The sequence below is a fragment of the Mastomys coucha genome, unplaced genomic scaffold (genome assembly GCF_008632895.1).
Source record: "Mastomys coucha isolate ucsf_1 unplaced genomic scaffold, UCSF_Mcou_1 pScaffold6, whole genome shotgun sequence".
NCBI classification, from domain to species: Eukaryota; Metazoa; Chordata; class Mammalia; order Rodentia; family Muridae; genus Mastomys; species Mastomys coucha.
The window spans coordinates 66,794,031-66,814,714 of NW_022196912.1; the positions used below are offsets into that span (position 1 = coordinate 66,794,031).

Consider the following 20,684-nt stretch of genomic DNA (forward strand, 5'->3'; position numbering starts at 1 on the left):
GATTAAAGGCGTGCGCCACCACTGCCCGGCGGTAAAATGCTCTTTAAAAACGGGTAGTCCTTAACATTTTAAAACCTCATACTTTATGCTCCTTTAATTGTCTGTGGTAACTGTGACTATGGTAACATATTCCAGGAGCTGCTGCTATGGCTGGGTTCCCAGGACTGTGTGCTAAGGGCTTGTGGTCCCTAGCTGAGAGTTCAGGTAAAGTGGGACCTATCGGGAGGTTTGTGGGTCACTAGGTGAATCTTCCAAGAGGACTGAGGACCCAGGTGTCTACATCCTTTGTTTCCTGACCTCAAGGTAGGTACTTCTGCCCTGGTAGGCAGTCCTAACATGACACACATCCATTGGTTCAACCACTGATTGAAACCTCTAAATTTATAAGCAAAAATAATTTTTCTTTATTATAAACTGACTACCACTGGTATTTATTAGACTGACAGAAAGCTGTCAAAACTGAATGCTATTTATTTGAGAATATCCAAATTCATTTATTCAATGTTGACAATTATACAAAAATATTGGAATGCATGACCTTTAATATTATAGAATTTGGCCTCTTATCAAGTAGCTTACATAAACCAGGCAGAGATCTAAGGCTGCCGTCCTAACAGTCAGGAGGATGAGACAGGAGGATCCTGAGCTTCAAGCCAGTAAGATCAAGGCATTTTTTTTTTTAATGCCACTTAAAAACAGAGGTTTTTGGGGCTGGAGAGATGGCTCAGCAGTTAAGAACACTGACTGCTCTTCCAGAGGTCCTGAGTTCAATTCCCAGCAACCACATGGTGGCTCACCACCTTCTGTAATGGGATCTGATGCCCTCTTCTGGTGTGTCTGAAGATAGTTACAGTGTACTCATAAATAAATAATTTAAAAAAAATGCCCTCACTCACTTTGATCCCTGGAACCACATGGTAGAAGGGGAGAAACTGATTCCCCCCACACACCTCACTGTGACATAACTAATTAAATGAAATGATGATGATGACAGAATTTTAAAAAATAAAATAAAACAGCTGGGGAGTAGGAAAGTCCCATGGGTGAAGGCGCTTGCCTCAAGTCTGATAAACCAAGCTGAATCCCTCAGTCCGCATGGTGGGAGGAAAGAACTGATTCCTGCATACTGTCCTCAGACTTCTGACATAGAAAATGCATTTTATTACTAGTAGTGATGTATTATTTTGAAGTATACAGTTAATATGTTTGGAGTTATTTAAAATTTATATTGAGAAAAATGTATTTTCACTATTGCTGTAGACGAGCATCTACATAAGACTGTTAAATTGATTGTTTTTTATATCAAACAACTTTTATAATACTTACTTTTATTGTTATTTTATAAATTTTAAGGAATATGACAAAAAAGATTGTAGGTATTGAAGGGGGGGTCTCTGGGAAGAGTGGGGTACAAAAGGGAAACAAGATGTGATTTAATTCTATTTACTTAAAATGTCTTTAAATGTTAACAAATTCAGATAAATTGAAATCATGTAACTTTTCTCATCATAATGCAATAAAAGTTAAAAAAAATAAAATGCATTTTATTTATATATATTTGTATATGTTTTGCCTGTGTGTGTGTGTGTGTGTGTGTGTGTGTGTGTGTGTGTGTGTGCATGCAAGGAAGCCAGAAGCAGACTTCAGACTCCGGAGCTGGAGTTATGGATGTTTGTGAGCTGCTAGTGTGGGTGCTGGGATTCAAACTCTGTTCTTCTAACAGGGCAATAAGCACTAAGTAATCAAAAAGATTATATTTAATAATCAATAAGATTAGCTCTGGGCCATGTTTTTTCAGTCCCAATAATTTCAATTCTAAATATATAAATACATGAAAAAAAAACTTGAATCACTCCTTAGCAGGTTTCTTTGTAACTGTTCAATCACAGTAATATTAAAATGCTTTGAAACATCTTAAAAAATGGAAACTTTTCTGTTTTCCTTTTAATGGTTGATATTTTGTGGGGTTTTTTTGTTTTTTTAAAGATTTATTTATTTATTTTATGTATATGAGTACACTGTAGCTGTCTTCAGATACACCAGAAGAGGGCACTGGATCCCATTATGGATGGTTGTGAGCCACCATGTGGTTGCTGGGATTTGAACTCAGGATCTTCGGAAGAGCAGTCAGTGCTCTTAACCTCTGAGCCATCTCTCCAGCCCTGATATTTTGTTTTTGAGAGAGGGTTTCCCTGTGTAGCCCAGGCTCCATTGTAACTGAAAATTATTCTGCCTCAGCGGTCCAGTGCTGGGATTACAGGCGGGCACCCCCATACTGGCTAAGTATGGGCACTTTAATTATGCCAGTTCTTATCTAGAAACCCAGAAACAGCACATAAAGAAAAAGTGGATAGAGTACAGAGATGGCTCAGGCAGTAAAGACAGGAACTCAATGGCCAGCCCTCAACGTAAAACAATGCTGGTCTTGTGGTCACAGTGCTGAGGAGACAGAGACAGGAGGACCTCTGCTGCTGCTCTGTTGGGCCAGCTCCAGGCCAGTGAGAGACTTAATTTAAAAAATCACGCCAGGCGGTGGTGGCTCACGCCTTTAATCCCAGCACTTGGGAGGCAGAGGCAGGCGGATTTCTGAGTTCGAGGCCAGCCTGGTCTACAGAGTGAGTTCCAGGACAGCCAGGACTACACAGAGAAACCCTGTCTTGAAAAAAACAAAACAAAACAAAAAATTACTAGATTATGATCTGATAAAACGAAGGCTATCATCTGACCTATACACACATGCACATGTACCTGTACACACATGAGCACACACAGACCTGTCATTAACAAGAGCCCAAAGTGGGACAGCAGGAGGCTAGAAACTTATTCACACAGCTTTCCTCCTATGATTCTCTAAGGACACCCACAGGAAGCCACTAAGTTACAACAACCTACTTTCTGTTTTGGGATTCTGCAAGGTCATTTCCTTAAAAAAACAAAACAAAACACACAAACAACCCTTCATACTATTGCCTATCATTTTTATTCAGTTAAAATCAAAACAAAATAACAGGCTTTTTTGTTTTGTTATGCCTGAACATTTTAATTACAACAAAAAAAACCTTCTTCCAAACCCTGAATATATACTATATAGTATTATAACTTATGTAGGAATAGTGATAAGCACAATTTAAACTTCATTAAATGTAGTAAAATTAAGAAATTGTTGGGCTAGAGAGATGGCTCAGTGGTTAAGAGCACCGTCTGCTCTTCCAGAGGACCTGAGTTCAATTCCCAGCAACCACATGGTGGCTCACAGCCATCTGTAATGAGATCTGATGCCCTCTTCTGGTATGTCTGAAGACAGTGACAGTGTACTCATAGACATTAAATAAATAAATAAAATATTAAAAAAAATTGTCTCTTTCTGAAACTCTAAAACTCTACCTACATAATGTATCAGATACTTGTCCTCAAGAAAAATAGTTATTCTGTTGCAAGGGGAAGAATATTCTTTTTATCAGAAGGCTGGCAGAAGACGTGGGCTATTCATAAACAAATTGTATCAAACTTGCTTCATCAATAACTTACTGACAAGACTATTGTTTAAGTTTTCTCTAAGAGACTAAGGTAAACTTTCTACCTAGCTGCTGTCTACTCGGGGACATGATTAGATCAAATGACAGGATAAAAGTCACGCTCCAAGTCAAATGTCCTGTGGTCTAGAATAAAAGGCGAGGAGGGACGGAGGGAGGAAGATCATGGGAGAATGAATGGGGACTATCAGCTCTGTAAACTTCCGGTCAGCACAGTCATTTAGTTTCCCTGAAAACAGTATCTCCTGAGTAGTGGACTTTGATCCCTAACACAGGTAAGATATCGGTGACCTGGTTAATTGAGGAATCACTAATTACCCTGTGGTATTTTCAAAACCTCTGTTTCCTGTATGCTAGAATTATGGCAAATGCCATCAGACCTGGTTTGCATTTAGTAAGTTCTTACCAATATTAGCTACATGAAAAGAGACTTTATCTACACCTGTCCAATAGGAACCTCTAAGGTTAATGAGGTCATCTGATGGCATCCCTTTCACTCGCTGGCATTGTGTTCACTGAAGTGGAAGTCATACTTCAGGATAAGCAGTTATGAAAGAGATTTACCTCTGAGCTTCGTCCACATGAGCACAGACAACCCCAAAGAGCTTGGATGCAGAGCTAATAATGGACAGTGTTGGAGGCAGGGGCTTAGGCACAGAGTCTCCTTCTACATCCTTCTCATAAATAGCATAAGGGTCATATTCTAGACTTCCACAGGCAACGCCATTGCCAAGCAGGAGCTACATGGGGGGAAAAGTATATGAGGGTTAAAAAATCATTCAAGACAAAAATCTCAAGAATTATTTTAAAACCACCATACCTGTTCTTCAATAAACCTATGGTCGGTCTCTTGCAGCAAAGGACTTAATATCAAAAGGTCATCTGGGTGACAAAGGGCTGGCAGTAAGCATGTGGATGCTGCTGCTTGGGTGTCAGGGGCAGTCAGTTCAGCAGCCAGCTCTTTGAGGATAGCACAGAGATTCCCTTGAGTCAGAGAGGAAGAACAATTAGCAATTTAGAGTACTAGCATTTATCCTTAGAGTTTGAGATGAAAGGACAGCTCAGGCTGAGGGCTAGCTGCACTAAGTTTAAAGCCTGAGACTTCATTTCCCACCTTTGGCAACTGCATTACATGTGAATAGCTGGGTTGTGTGTCCATTCTCCCAAGGCTAAGAACAGCTGGTGAAATGACAATGTAAAGTATATATACACCTTTTAGCAGTTAAGTGCATTTGCCACTATTTAAAACAAAACTACATGAAGTATAAAAGTAGATGAGGCCAATTCTCTCATGCCTTAAGCATATGAATAACTGTGGTTTTTTTTTTTTTCTCTTAACAGAAAAGGGGAAGAAAAGAGCAAACAAAACACCCAGCTGAGATGCCTTTAATCTAAGCACTTGGAGTCAAAGGCAGGAAGCTTCTTTGAGTTCAAGGCTGGCCTGGTCTACATAGTAAGCTCTAGAGCAGCCAAGACTATATAGAGATCTTATATCAAAACAAAATAAAATAAGTAAACAAGGCTGGGTATATAGCTCAGTAGCAGCATGACACTTGCCCTGCATCTGTAAGTCTCTAGTTCAATTATTAGCACCAGGAAAGAAAAATTAGCCTGGTAAGGTTGGATACTCCCATAATTCCATCTACACAGGCAGCTGACAGGAAGATTGCTTGAGCCCAGGACCCGGTTGGAAGCCTTCCTGGACATCATATTATAATCTCCTCTCAAAAGAAAAAGAAAGGCAGAGGGCAGGAAGAAATTGGTTTTAAAAAGAGCTGAAGCTGAAAATATTACACTTTTATTATGAAAAAGGTGAAGCATCAGAGGAGACAGCAGTGTTGTAACCCATGTCCCTGCACAGCAGGTGCTCAGCACTGCTTGTACCAGCTGGAACAATCCTAACTCACGCCTGTCTAGCATTCTTCCTGTTACTTTGAAGTTATCCAAAACAGTGTATCATTCTATCCACAAAAGTCTGATCACTAAAGTTATGAGCATTTCATTTTAAACATAATCTTACCACCATAATTTCATATTTTAAAAATCACTAAACATCAAATATGTACTCTGTACCCAAATTCCCAATTGTGTGATTTCTTTTTGTGTGTGTGTGTATGTGATGTGTTTTTATGATGGAAATCAGATTTATATAAGGTCTACATGTTGCAGCTACTTGATATATCTCATCTCTTTGAATCTATCTTCTATATGTTTTCCTTCATTTAATTCATTTGAAGAAACAACATTATCTGTTCTATAAAACTATAAATATATACATTTATGTTTATTTATAATATATAAAACCACAGATAGTCTGGATTTTGATAGGGATAGCTCTCTGGTACAGTTTAGTTTGTTAATGTGTTATCCTTTGTTTTTTAACTGGTGGTGGACCTACAGGTAGCCACAGGTAGAGGCGATGGGCCGCTTTGTGTGGTATACTAGCATTTATGAGACAGCTCCAAATATGGGCACTGTATAGATATCTGACATTTCAGCAATTTTTAAACCATGAAATTTTGATGAGATTATATTTAAAACTTTAAAAACTTTATTATACTACTAAGTATAACACTAGTAACAAAAACTTACAAAAGATAATAGGTGTTGTACAACATACTAGCAGCCTAGGAAAGAGTTCTTGCTAAGAAATGTTGTAAGGTCAGGAGGGCAAACAGGAACGGTGCATCACTGTCAGAGATCTCAATGCAGTCAAGACTGAAGACAGGCAGCTGGGCTAGACCCAGAGCTTCTAACTAACCCCTGTGCTGAGCTTCACATTTATCCCAGCTGCATTAGGTGCTGTGGAGGATTTCCACTTGTTCTGCAGTGCTGGGATAGGCCTGCACACCCTGGGTAAGGCACCTGTCACCTGGATTATAGTCCCCGACCTCTTTGTATTTGGAGACAAGCCTCACTAGTTACTCAGGCTACTGTGACGACAATCTATAGCACAGGCTATGTGACTCAGTCTCAGAGAGGAGCCAACGAGGGCTGGACATAGCAAACCGGAGTTGATTAAAGGAACGTCTGTGAGTTTAACTACCATCGTGTGACACTGAGCAAAATGAGTTTGTTGTCAGTACAACGCAAGAAGTACTTTTGGAGCTACCGGTAAGTGTGGAAATAGTTCTCAGTTAAAGTGAGTCCTCGCCTAATTGATTCTGGAGAAAGTTCTTATCTACATCAAACCTAAGATAGAAAACAAAAATTAACTCAAAATTGTATTCCTCTGGCATCAGAGAACTAAGCCAGCCACTCTCTTTCTTTTTCTTCCTCTTTTTTCTGAGTCTGATTCTTATTCTGGGCCCTACATTAGCCTTGACCTTGACCAGTTCCTTCTGCCCCAGTTTAGGAAAGCTGGGATTGTGCGTGTGTGAGCCACCATGCTTGGCCAGAATTACTCTTTAAGAAAAACATTATTATTTGCTGAACTTTATCATGAAGAACATTCTTTCAGTTCTTAAAATCGTTCTGTGTAAGTGGGGCTGGAGAGATGGCTTGGTGGGCCGAGTACTGCTGCATCTGCAGAGGACCCAGAGGACCCAGGGTAAGTTCCAGTGCTCAAACAGCAGCTCGCAATCATCTGTTAACTCCAGTTCCAGGGCATCTGGGGCCCTCTTCCGGGCTCCTTGGGCACCAGGCACACATTTGTGCACAGACACACATGCAGGCAAGGCAAAATGCCCACACGCTTTAAAAAACAAAAGCCTTCCTGTGTAAAAATGGCAAGTTCTTATTTATACATCTTGTATACGTCTTACAAGATCAACATCTGGCAATATGTTCCAACAACTGGTATCAACTGAACCTTCCAGCTCTTTTCTTTCTTTTCATTTTCAAGACAAAGTTTCTCTGTAGCTCTGGCCATCCTTGAATTCAGAGATCTGCCTGCCTCTCTGCCTTGGCCTCCTGAGTGCTAGGATTGAAGACCTGGGCTACCACACCTGGCTCTACAGATACGTTCTTAATCCTACCCTTCAAACAATATAATTGAAGACTCCTTTCCTTTTTGTGTTAAAGAATCAGAAGTCAGTATAGGCTACCATTGTCCTATGAGTTATGTTCTATAAAAAGGCAATGGATTTGTGTGTAGATGTGCCTATATGGATGCATGGAGGTATGCATGCATATGTTACAGGGGAGTGTGCCAGAGGTCGATATCAGATCTACCTCAATTGCTCTTCACTTTACTCAGAATCCCACTGTGTAGCCCTGGCAGGCCTGCAACTTACTATGTAGACCAGAGAGATCCACCTGCCTTGGTCCTCACAAGGCATGTGGCACCACGCCTGGCCTTCCACTTTACTTTTTCAGACAGGGCTTCTCCCTGACCCTGGAACTTTACTGGCTGGGAAATAAACTCTAAAATCTGTCTCTGCCTCCCGGGAATGGGCAAAGGTACACGCTGTTATGTCTGACTTTTTCATGGATAGGGCTCCACACTCAGACCCTCACAGCACAGCAAGTGACAGCCAAGCCATCTCCGAAAGACACACATTCACACAACATTTATTATGCTAATGAAGACAGAATCCAGGGCCTCAGTACTCTATTTGATGATAAAGTTTAATTATCTTGCTCTATATGGATTATTCAAAGTATTAAATAGAACACAAATTTTTCTTAAATGCACAAATCCTTAGGGAAAAGCCTTACTTCTATTGCTATGGTTGCAATGATGAAAAAAAAAAAGGCAAATTATTATTACAATAATCTCAAATTCATTGTTTTCTTTTTAAATTAAATTATTTACTTATTTTATGTATGTGAGCACACTGTAGCTGTACTGATGGTTGTGAGCCTTCGTGTGGTTGCTGGGAACTGAATTTAGGACCTCTGCTCCTTTCAGTAGACCACACTTGCTCCGGCCCAAAGATTTATCTGTTATTGTAAATAAGTACACTGTGGCTGTCTTCAGACACACCAGAAGAGGGCGTCAGATCTCATTATGGATGGTTGTGAGTCACCATGTGGTTGCTGGGATTTGAACTCAGGACCTTCAGAAGAGCAGTCAGTGCTCTTAACCACTGAGCCATCTCTCCAACCCTCAAATTCATTGTTAAAGTACAAAAAACTACATATAACAGGCAGGATAATCAAGTAATATATACATTAATTTTTCTTCTCAAACATTATGCAGTGGAACTGGGTTTACCTGAGGCAACTCAAGTTTTAGAATCCAAGTCTGATGAACTGTCTGGAAAGGTTTGATGGTGTCTGCCCTGCAGAATGCAGGTGTGGTAAGCACTGAGCTCGTGCCCAAACACTTCCACAGAAGAGCAGAACTTTTCCTTTGCATCATTTGTTATGGGGTGGATATGGTCTGCCCAGGGAGCCGCACTGTTAGGGGGTGTGGCCCTGTTGGAGTAGGTGTGGGCTATAAGACCCTCATCTTAGCTGCCTGGAAACCAGTCTTCCACTAGCAGCCTTAAGATGAAGATAGAGAACTCTCAGCTCCTCCTGCATCATTCCCGCCTAGATGCTGCCATGCTCCCACCTTGATGATACTGGACTGCATCTCTGAACCTGTAAGCCAGCCCCAATTAAATGTTGTCTTTATAAAACTTGCCATGGTCATGGTGTCTGTTCACAGCAGTAAAACCCTAAGACAGGAGTGGGGTATTGCTGTGATAGGCCTGATCATGCTTTTGTTTGGAGGAATGTGGAGTAGTACTTTGGAAAGCAATGGAATGCTTTAAGTTGGGCTTAATTGGCCATCCTAGCAGGAATATGGAAGACTTTGTTGCCGAGTATGATTTGAACTGTGCAGACCTGGCCTAAGAGGTTGCAGTGGAGAAGAACTTCAGTATGTGGCTTAGAAAGTATTTTTATGGTATTTTGGTGAAGAATGTGGCAGCTTTTTGCCCTTGTCTGAAACGTCTGAGAGATTTATATCAATTGCATCAACAAAGGAAGTCTCAGCCTTCAGATGAAGAGGTAGAACTCTCAACTCTGCCTGCACCATGCCTGCCTAGATGTTGCCATGTTCCCGCCTTAATGATAATGGACTGAACTTCTGAACTTGGAAGCCAGACCCAACTAAATGCTGTCATTTATAAGACTTGCCTTGATCATATTGTCTGTTCACAGCAGGAAATCCCTAACTAAGACACCATTCTATAAAAACAAGATAAACATAGTGAGGACAGATGTAATTTCTCATCAATTGTGAGCTAGGTATCCCTGGCCATTTAGCATGTGCTGTTCTAACCTCACATCCTCCTGGCACACATATTTGTCCTTCCTTACTGTTTTACAGCTGAGAAAACTAAATCTCAACAAAGTTAGGCGCATTGTTCAAGGTCTCCCACTCAACCTATTTTGAACTCTAATTTTTTTCTTCCTTATCATGAGTTCTTTGAATTATTATTTAAGGTTGAATAAGGTCAATTTCATGCAAGTTTGTCTATAAACCTGGAACTCACTCAAAAACAGTAAGTCATATTATAATTTTCTATATTTTTTACAAAAACATAAAATAATAAACTATAATTATTTTTATAAAATAGAAAAAGATTATAAAAATCATGTTTTAAAATTCACATTAGAAAAGTAGATAGACCCTACAAAGAGTCTACTATGAGAAATACATAGTAGGCCCCTGGATTTGTTTCTTTAAAAACCACCCCCACCACTGCCACCCACCACCCCCACCAGACAGCCAGGGTTGTTACACATAGAAATTCTGCCTTGAAACAACAACAAAAAAAAAAACAAAAATAAATTTTTAAAAATTAATTCTTTAAGAATTTCATGAATGTCTTTGGCCACTTCCACCTGTCTCCTCCATCTTCTCTCAATCCACCCTCTACTCTACCACTCTTATATTTTTGGTTGTGAGCCTAGCCTTTAACGGCTGAGCCATCTCTCCAGCCCCCATTCTATTCACTCAACTCTGTGTCTTTATTTAAAAAAAAAAAAAAAATCCATAGAGTCTCCTAGTGCACCTACACACTCTTACAAGTTTGGTTCTCAACTGGAGTGAGCGGAACCTACCAGAGGCTATGGCCTTAAAGAGAACTAACTCGCCCTCCCGGTAGCTGTCAGTTACCGACGGCTCCTCAGCTTGGGGCTTCACATCCACCTCTCTACGCCGTGTTACAGCTTCGTCTGGCTCTTGTGCACACTGTCACAAGCAAAGTGCCCTCACCTGTGCAACTAACTGTCCTACTAAGTGTCCAGAAAACACTGCTTCCTCTAGTCATCTGCAACCTTTGGTTCTCTGTTCCCCTTTCTGATAGGGAACCCAGATTTTAAAAAAGGATTTTTTTTATTACATTTTGATTTATTTGGTATGGTATGTGTGTTTGTGTGAGCATGTGCATGTGCCACAATACAGGTGTGAAGGTCAGAGGCCAATGTTGGAGAGTCAGCATTCTCTTTCCAGCACGTAGAGCTGGGGTCAAATTCAGGTCTTCAGCTTGGAAGTGAGTACCTGTACCCACTGGCCTGACTCTGTTTCCAAAGAAACATCTCGGAGGTGGCTTCAAAGATAGAAGTGTATATTATTCCCAATTGCATCACCAAAATTCCATTCCGAGAAAACACAAGTTAAAAAAAAATTCAAGACTTTTTCTTTCTCTTTACAGTTCTTCAAAGGTAGACTTATGCCATCATTTATCAGAAAGCAAGATATGAAAAGATACAAGAACTAGACTCCCTGCTGTCTTCCTCCTTTAGAGGCGGGGTTGTAAGATGTAATTCACACTAGCCTAGAACTCATCATGTAGCCCAGGCTGGTCTCAAACTGACAATCCTCTGGCCTCAGCTTCTAAAGGACTAGAGCTACAGGTATTTGTTGCCATGTTTGGCAAGAAATTAGGTTTATAAGAATGCACTGTATTTAGTATAAGACAGTGAGTCCAAGGACTGAGACAAGACTCTAACATCTAAGAAAAAAGGCACTAAATGATCGCTTCTATTCATTCACTCAACCAAGCAACTACTGATTTCCAAATATCAAACTAGTCGCAGACAACAAGACATTTTGGTCTAAGGCACATACCTTTATAGGTTTCAGGAGGTAATAAAATTAGTAGTTCATAAAGTCTCTGTCTATAAACTACTGACGGTGTTTTCAAAGAACTTCCGTATGTTTTTAGTATTGAAGAAAGCCTTGAAACAAAAGAAACAGTGTATCTTAAGTGCATATGTTCTATGAAAATGCACACGCATGGTACAGGTTGACATATAACATAAGCTAAACAACATTAGTGCTAAGTTGTGTTCTTAGAATAAGGTGGGATCGTAAGTCTAAGATGGATTCTGGGAATGCAGCTGGGGCAGAGCACATGCCTACTACACGAGGCCTGGCTTTTACTCCTGGCCCTGCAGTCAAACAAACCAATCAATCAAACAAGCAAAACAACAATAATAGTTTTTCTAACATTCTTCATAAGTGAAACTATAAAGTCAATTTTCACTTCAAATGTCACTAAGTAATATTATAACTTAAACCTTATTTGATATTCAAAAGTTACAACTTGGCATTTGCCAAAACCAAAAATCTATAAGGAAGAAAATTAGTTCAATAAATTAATAAAGTAAAATTAACACTGGTTCTACTTTGTAACCTTCAGCTTGATAATCATGATAAAACAATTTCAAAATCCCACATAGAATATTTTAGTTATGGAAGCTAAGCTAATTCATGATACTTTTGTATTTCTTTAAAGCTGGATCAGAAAATTATAGCTAACATATGAAAAGTATTTCATTCATATTTGTACTTGTTAAAAATTATTAATTATATTTTTTGAACTCTACATCATTTACTTGGCTTAAATAAAATGAGTTCAGAGGAGTATCATTGGTTTCTTTAAACTCAAATGAGTAGATCAATATGAAAATCCAGGAAATCATTTTAATTGGTTTTTGTTTCCATGAGAGGGTAAGGTTAGTTTCTACAAAAATACAGGGAGATAAATGTACATAATACAGATAAAAGTTCAAAACTTGTAATAATTAGGTCCAAGAAAGGGACTTTTTAAGGTCAAATACTCCCTATCAATAATGACGAATTAACATTAACTAAAAGGGGGAGGGGGACGGATGGAACCAGTGAGAGGCAGCAATTGGTTAACTCTGACAATGTAAATCTAATCCTGCATGTGGTCCTGTAACCCTATGGTGAAAGGACAGAACTTGGTTTCTCAAAAGTTGGCCTCCGATGTCTACCTCATACACAAATAATAAAAAAATTGAAAAAGCATAATACAAAACCTGAGCTGATTCGGAGCAGGCAAACAAACACCAACATAAAGATCTTAGGCTAGCTTGCACCCATGTAAGGTAAGGACAAAAGCATGGGGTCTCCTTAGAAGGGGTTATGACTCTAGATCTTTGTGAGGGTATATCGAATTAATTCAACTAATCAAGAAAGTATAATTCTAAACTCCTCTACAGCTACCTAATTAAGTTATTTTGGAATATAAAAAGCTAAAGAAAATCTTATAGGAAGAAAGGGATAAGCTCTGTCAACTGCCAGGCTAAGCAAATAAGAATTAGCAAATTAGATAGCACAATGGCATGTGCGAAAATTCCATTTGTTACAGAGCAAATCCCACCACATTGAGAGGACAGGCAAAACACAATAAACATTTATCTACATTCTGTGAGCTGGAGAGTTAGCTTAAGGTTTTAAAAAAGGTATGAAAATTTAAGAAAAAGAGAATGAAGAAGTAAAAGCAAAGTTCAACATGAATAAGGTTCTTTTTCATGGAGATCAGCAGGCATTACCTCAGTGCGACTCACGGGAAAGACAAGAGAAGGCATAAGAGAAAGTCTTCAGAAGGAAGGATACTACGGTTACAGCCAGCTTTACAGGTAAGACTTTAGAAAACTAAAAAGAACAACTTCATGCTAAAACATCCGAAAATAAAGATCTCAGAAAAATTTACTTACCAAATTTTACATAAACAAAAAAAAAACATAGAACATCCCCCCAAACAGATCCCCCCTTACAAAATTAGAAACAAAGAAATGGATTTTGCATTATTTTTTTTTAAAAATGTAGAAATTTCAAACATGGTCTCTCAGAAAGTTTCACACGGCAGATCACTCCAACCACACACACTCTCCTTGATGAAACCTTATCCTATGAGGTTAATAATGTCAATGCTTCACAACAAAGTATAAGAAAAAAAGAAACAGGACAGTCTCACCTATGGATACACATAAAGAAACATAACAAAACCATATCTAGAAGTTTATAGAACTGATCAATACATTTCTTAAAGTGTATCACATTAAACAATTTGATATACATAAAAATCTCATATCAAAAAATAAAAATAAAAATAAAACAAGCCATGGCCTAACAGAGCATGTACTTTAAAAAGTCTACAACAAATATCACTGCTAAGAATAAAACATCGAAAGTGACCCTTGAAAGCCTTCTCTTCAGGGTTCTTGTTAGTTTATTTTTTGAGAGGCTCTAACTTGGCTTCAAATGTGTGCTCAGCCCCACTGTACTTCTAAGTGTTGGGACTACAAGTGTCTGTTCATCATATCTGGCTTTTAAAAAAGAGGAGAGGTATTATGTTGCCCAGGTTTGACTTAAACAGCTCTCCAGTCCCAACCTCCTGAGAGCTGAGACTATATACACGTGCACTGCTCATAAAGTCTATGTAGTTGTTTCTATGTTTTGCTCTTTTAATTTCTAAGAGGAACTTATTTGTGTATGGGTGTTTGTGTATGGGTGTATACTGTGTATACTTCTGCGTACCCAGTGCACATGCCTGGTGCTGATGAGGCCAGAGAGGACTGGAATTACAGACGGTTGGGAGCTGCTCTGTGTGTGGTGCTGAGAGGACGTCAAGCATCTGGAACTGGAGTTACAGATGGTTGGGAGCTGGGAAGTGAGCCACAGGACTGTGGAACAGCAGCCAGTGCTTGTGACCACTAAGCTGCCTCTCTATTCCATTTATATACTTTTTTGAGACAGAACCTCAATTATGTAGCTCAGGATGACCTGCAATTTTCTTTGTAGCCCATGCTGGTTTTGAATTTATGTTGATCATTTTGCTTCCTGTGTGCTGGGATTACAGGGTGTGCTTTACTAAAGCCAGTTTCTAGGCAGTTGTAAAATGCACTCATAGAATAAATACTTAAGAGACAGAAAGAATATGAATAAGTAAGGACTGTAGGAGAAAAAAATCTAGATCTACAATGGAATTATGTGTGTTCATGTATGTCTGCACATGTGGGGGTATCCCTGATGTGCATACATGCATATGTGGAGACCCAAAGCTGATTATCCATTGTCTTCTTACATCACTTTCTACTTACTGAAGCATGTCTAATGCTTGCCAGTTCCAGCCAGTCTGACTAGATAGATGGCTAACCCTAGGAATCCCCCATCCCTGCCTCCTGAGTGTTGGGGCTACAGGCAGTCCTGTGCCTGACGAGCTTTAAAACGGGCTCAGAAGAGCCAAAGTCTGGTTTTTATGCTTATGCAGCAGAGATGCCTTTGAGGTATCTCTGCTGTACTACACATTAAATTTTAACATAGAAGCATCTAGCGAGGTGGTTGGAGAAGGGATGAGTTATATTCTTACAGAGAGGCAATGAAGAGATCATATGCACCACACACCATATATTTAATAACCACCACAACAAAAATATAGTACCTGCCAACTGTGTTTTCAAAAGTAAAACATCTTTATCTCATAAGATTCCTTGACAACAGAGAAAATCATGTTCATAGGATTATAAAAATTTAAATTTTCTTCAAATTTATGTACAGATTCAGTTACAAATAAAAATTCAACAGGAGATTATCCAAAGTACAAGAATGCTAAAGAACAAAACAAAACAGGTTGAAGTGCTTGCTCTCCAGCACAGAGACAGGCAAGCAGACCAAAGGGCAGCAATGAGGGGCACAGAGTGCATCAGTCATGTTTAGGGATGTAATGTGTCAGTGATGGCAATCACCAAAGGAAGAGAGGAAGGACAGACAGACTGTGAAAGTGGAGCACAAGACCAGATGAGTTTCCAACATGAAAACAGAAAATGAAGTGGTTTTGGTCTGGGTGAATTTTTGACCCTGAAAACTCACATGTTGAACACACACTTAATTCCTGCCTTTTTTGGCAGCAGATCTGCCATCCAGAACGAGGCTGGCTTCAACTACATCTGCAAATACCAGGAGCATCTAGGCGCTGGAGAGATGCTAGTGTCCTGTGTCCCTAGAGTCACGTTGACAAGTTTTAGCCAGGTGACTTTGAGGATCCATAGCTTCTGCCACTAGCCTCAGTAAACTGTGAGAGCCAGGGGTACGCAGATAAGGAGGTCTCTCTGCTGTTTACATGGCGGGACAAAAATGGTGGACTTCTGCAAAAGTCCAGGAGAGGAAACTCCAGAACGGCCTCATGGTGAAGTCCATGGGTTTTTTTTTTTTTTGCAACACGGCTTCTCTGTATTTACAGCCTTGACTGCCCTAAAACTCACTGTATAGACCAGGCTGACCTCAAACTGCCTGCCTCTGAGTTCTGGGATTAAGGCGTGTACCACAGCCAAATACCCTGCAATGTTCAATTTTCTCCCCTAGGTTTTGGTTTTGGTTTGTTCTGACACAGGACCTTACCATATACGCCTTGGCTTGCCTGGAACCAGCTATGTAGACCAGGCTGGTTGGGTTCAGAGATCTACCTCTCTACTTCCCTGCAATTGCATCATGCTTCTGCCTTTCCCTCATGAATGATTAATAACTTATGAAATTGTTTGAGGAAGGCAGTTTGGATCTTTTGTCTCTGTGACTCTTCTGCCACATGAGGACCAACAATCTACCACCTCCAAAGGGTGAAAAAATAAGGTGCCATGCTGGAGAAGGGCAGCAGGCTCTTACCAGACATCATTCTGCCAGCACCTTGATCTTAAATCTCAGTCTCCAGAGCAGTAGGTATACATTTCTGTGGTATGAATCACCTGGTCTGTGGTGTTTTCTTTCACCAGTATAAAGACATGCTTCTACCTCACTCTAAGTAGAAAAATCAACTTAAGACAGATTGAAGATGCAAACATAAAAGATAAAACTTGAAATATAAGAAAATCAAAGCAAAATATACAAGACGAAGACTGGGAGTGGTGGTATGCACCTCAAATCCCAGCACTTGAGAGGAAAAGTAGGTGGATCGCTGTGAGTTCAGGGTCAGCCTGGTCACACAGATTTCTATGACAGTCAGGTCTATATAGAGAGACCGTTTAAAAACAAAACCAACCAAATAAAAAACCAAAACAACCCTTCCCTCCCCTAAAAAACTCCAACACTAACCAAAAAAGATATGACATTTAAATTGGGACCATATTAATTTAAAAAAGATATTTTAGTATTTTAATGGACAGCAATAGTGTCACAAATATGTAAAAAGTCTTTAAGTCAACTTAAAAGGACAAACAACCTAAAAGAGAGAAAGCTATCAGATCAAAGGCACTGTCTGTCGCTTAAGCTCTAGTTCAGTGTTAAACTCAGTTGTCTGTCTCAGTCGAGTGCTGGAACACAGCCACAGACATTTACCTGCCCAGCACCATGTGTGATTCCTTCTGAGCAATTTCAATGCAGATCTGAAAACCTATACAATTTAAAATATTTACTGTGGCCCTTAATGTTTGTAGCCAATGCGCTAGCCGTGCTTGATTCTATGATGTTCATCTATTATCATATTTATAGGCTACACCTTAAATGCATTTTTCTTTCTTTTTTTTTTTTTAGATTTATTTATTTATTATATGTAAGTACACTATAGCTGTCTTCAGACACACCAGAAGAGGGGCATCAGATCTCATTATGGGTGGTTGTGAGCCACCATGTGGTTGCTGGGATTTGAACTCATGACCTTCCGAAGAGCAGTCAGTGCTCTTCCCCACTGAGCCATCTCACCAGCCCCTGCATTTTTCTTTATACATAAAGTGGCATATCATAAAAAAACTTTTGAAATAATGTTCTCTATACCTTATTAACTTGGAAATTAGTGCTTATAATTGTAAGTTACACACATACACGATAGAAAAGTATTGGCTTTTTCCTGTGTTTTATCAGATAGATGATAGATCAACCTATAAGAACTATAAGCACACAAAAACCTGTATGTGTTAGCAAGCATCTAGTTTTTAGGAACATAGAACAACCCTAACAAGCCAATACAATGGATACCTGCAAAGGTTAGCAGGCTTAGGATTTAATTTCTTGTTAAAACTGCCTGTAGGAAAGGTATATTATTCACTAAGTGATTTTCCTTCCCTTTTAATATGCATTTTCTCTAGCCTAAAAAAAAAAAAAAAGAAAAAGAAAAGTCACATACCTAAATGATTGCCTTCCTCTGCAAAGGGAATCAATGGTATCAGCTTGCCTTATCAGTACATCTAAGGAATTACAGAGAGGTAGCTAACTGCTCTTAGAACACTCTACCAGTCTCAACAACTGATCCTTACTGAGTCAGCAGATCCACGGCACAGGGAAGCGGTGGCAGGAGACGCTGAATGACTTCCTTAGTAAGGAGATCACCACAGTGGGAGATGAGACTCCTGACAGCTGCAAATGCAAACAGACACTTACTCCCTGTCCAGTGTCATCAGCCACGAGACAAGAACATTCAGTTATGTATAGCACCAGAAATGTTACAAAGAAGTGCTCAAAACAAAAATAACTTGAAATTCTAATGATCAAAAAGGAAGCTAGTATCTTCTATCTTTAATTATATTTTTGAAGAATTTCCTGGGATTTGTGAGAGACTAAAAAATTAACAAAATGTTGTTACCCTGGGTTGTACTTAACCCTTGAGATCAGAAGTATAAAAATGAAAAGAAATCAAAGTTGGGCATGGTGGCCCAAACACCTAATGTGAGCATTTGAGAGGCAGACAGATCTCTGTGAGTTCAAGGTCAACCTGGTCTACACAGAGAACTCTAGGACACCCAGAGCTACATAGTAAGACTTCCATCTCAAATGTAAAACAAGAAAGAAAAGAAACAAAGAAAGAAAGAAACCAGGAGTTAGAGAGCTGTTTCGTTGGTTAAGAATATGTAGGATCCATGTCTGGTTCCTAGCGCCATATTGCTTTGACTGCAGTTCAAGGGGGAGCTGACCCCTCTTCTGGCTCCCACTGGTACCCTCCAACAGAGAGAGAGAGGGGAGGGCTTCCATGTACACATAAATAAAAATAAATCTTTAAAAACAAGCATCCTAGACTGCCCAGTCCACCAGCTTCTCACTAGTTCTGCAGAAACATGCAGACTCTAGCCAGGGAGGGAGTTTACAGGTACTCAAACAACTGAGACTGCTTCAAAAGAAGAGTAAAATAAATAGCTTAGACTGAGTGTCAGATTGAAATTAAATATTTTTCTTTTTAAGGGTAAAATTCATTGGATAAACACCACAAGCATGTGGTCCCTGTTCTTTCTAAGAAAGCCATTTTTTTTAAAGATTTATTTATTTTATATGAGTACACTGTAGTTGTCTTCAGACACACCAGAAGAGGGCATCGGATCCGATTACAGATGGTTGTGAGCCACCATGTGGTTGCTGGGATTTGAACTCAGGACCTCTGGAAGAGCCATCAGTGCTCTTAACCGCTAAGCCATCTCTCCAGCCCCGAAAGCCATTTTTCCTTAGTTCAAACTAATAGTGAAAAATACTGTTAAGCCTGCATACATTGCCACAAATACTTACTGGGAACCACACATCTCTGGGGCTAACGGGGCTAATTAAATCAAATCTTCACTATTTCTCGTTGGTTTCTATCTGGCCTGAATCTAGTGAAACATGCAGTGGTCAGTCTAAAGATCCAGCTCTCAGACTTGGCTCAGCACCATTCAGAGTTATCACCAGCTAACTGATTACATTCAGGTATGCAAACACCAGTCAGATCCCTGTCCCTTTACGTGAAATGAAACCTACAGAACATACAAAGTGTGAGGGAAGGCCAGGGAGGAGAGAGATGTCAGTCAACCTACCAGAGAGAGCACCGGCTCGGCCTTCCAGGGTTACCTGCCAGGTAAACAAATCTCCTCTGCTTTTTTCTGTTTCTAGATCTTTAGGGGACACTGGAAAGATACACTTCCACAGCAGCAGGACTCGAGCGAGGTGATGACTGACCACAGCAGAACCTGCAAAGACAACCGCACGGGACTTCTTAAAGCTCGACTAGGGAGCAGGGATGTCTCTCTTAAGATGAAAATATTTGAATTCACAACTGCAATGTTTTGTATCTTCTGGTTTCAAATGAATGAATATTAAGTGTTGCAACACGGGGGCTGGCGAGATGGCTCAGCGGGTAAGAGCACTGACTGCTCTTCTGAAGGTCCTGAGTTCGGATTCCAGCAACCACATGGTGGCTCACAACCACCTGTAATGACACCAGACGCCCTCTTCTGATGAGTCTGAAGACAGCTACAGTTAATTACACTGGAGTAAGTGGGGCCGGAGAGCAGCCATACACATGATAGCTCACAGCCATCTGTACAGCTACAGTGTACTCATACACATAAAATAAATAAAATAAATCTTTAAAAAAAAAAAAAAAGTGTTGCAGCACAAAAAAAGAAACAGGAAGTGAACAGCCAAGCCTGGGTTGGGGTGTCAGCTTCCAGCTACTGTGTCCTGTGGTAGAATGAACTTCGGGGTACTTGAAAAACTGAGAAGTGGCACATAAAGGGAAGGCACAATTGCCATGGCAATGGCAACGAGCAACACTGGAATGCTCCTCAGAAGAACTTTTATTTTATTTTTAGTTATGTGCACACAGGTGTGGCTGTGTTTGGGTATGCATGTAAGTGAAGCTACCTAAGGAAGCTAGAAGAGACTGGTGGATCCTTAAAGCCGGAGTTACAGGAGTGACTTCAGGAGCCGGAAAGCAAAAAGGTTGAGCCACCTCTCCAGCCCAATCTCTCCAGCCCCGCAACTCCTTTTGCCTCATTCTTCCAAATGCTACTATTAGAGGTTTATGGTAGCACATCTGGCTCTTAGTTTTGACTGCTTCAGTTTTTTGTTTAAAAAGAATTTTTAAGACTTTTTTTTTTTATGTGTGTGAGTGCTTTGCTTGCATGTATGTATGTATGTGTACCACGTAAGAGCGTGATGCCTGTAGAGATCAGATCAGCCAGAACTGGAGGACATTGGCTAGTTTTGTCAACTTGACACACTAAAAGCAA

The 20,684-nt window shown here is 39.9% G+C and overlaps 1 protein-coding gene across 1 annotated transcript in view; it reads right to left on the bottom strand.

The window, feature by feature from the left end:
- Heatr5a (HEAT repeat containing 5A) overlaps positions 1 to 20,684 on the bottom strand; it is a 99,147-nt gene that overhangs the window by 49,547 nt on the left and 28,916 nt on the right. Inside the window, exons 12-16 of the mRNA XM_031357715.1 lie at positions 19,488 to 19,640; positions 17,967 to 18,066; positions 11,542 to 11,651; positions 4,354 to 4,517; positions 4,098 to 4,273 (exon numbers count right to left, since the gene is read on the bottom strand). Coding sequence (XP_031213575.1) covers positions 4,098 to 4,273; positions 4,354 to 4,517; positions 11,542 to 11,651; positions 17,967 to 18,066; positions 19,488 to 19,640 — 703 coding nt within the window. The remainder of the gene's footprint in view (positions 1 to 4,097; positions 4,274 to 4,353; positions 4,518 to 11,541; positions 11,652 to 17,966; positions 18,067 to 19,487; positions 19,641 to 20,684) is intronic.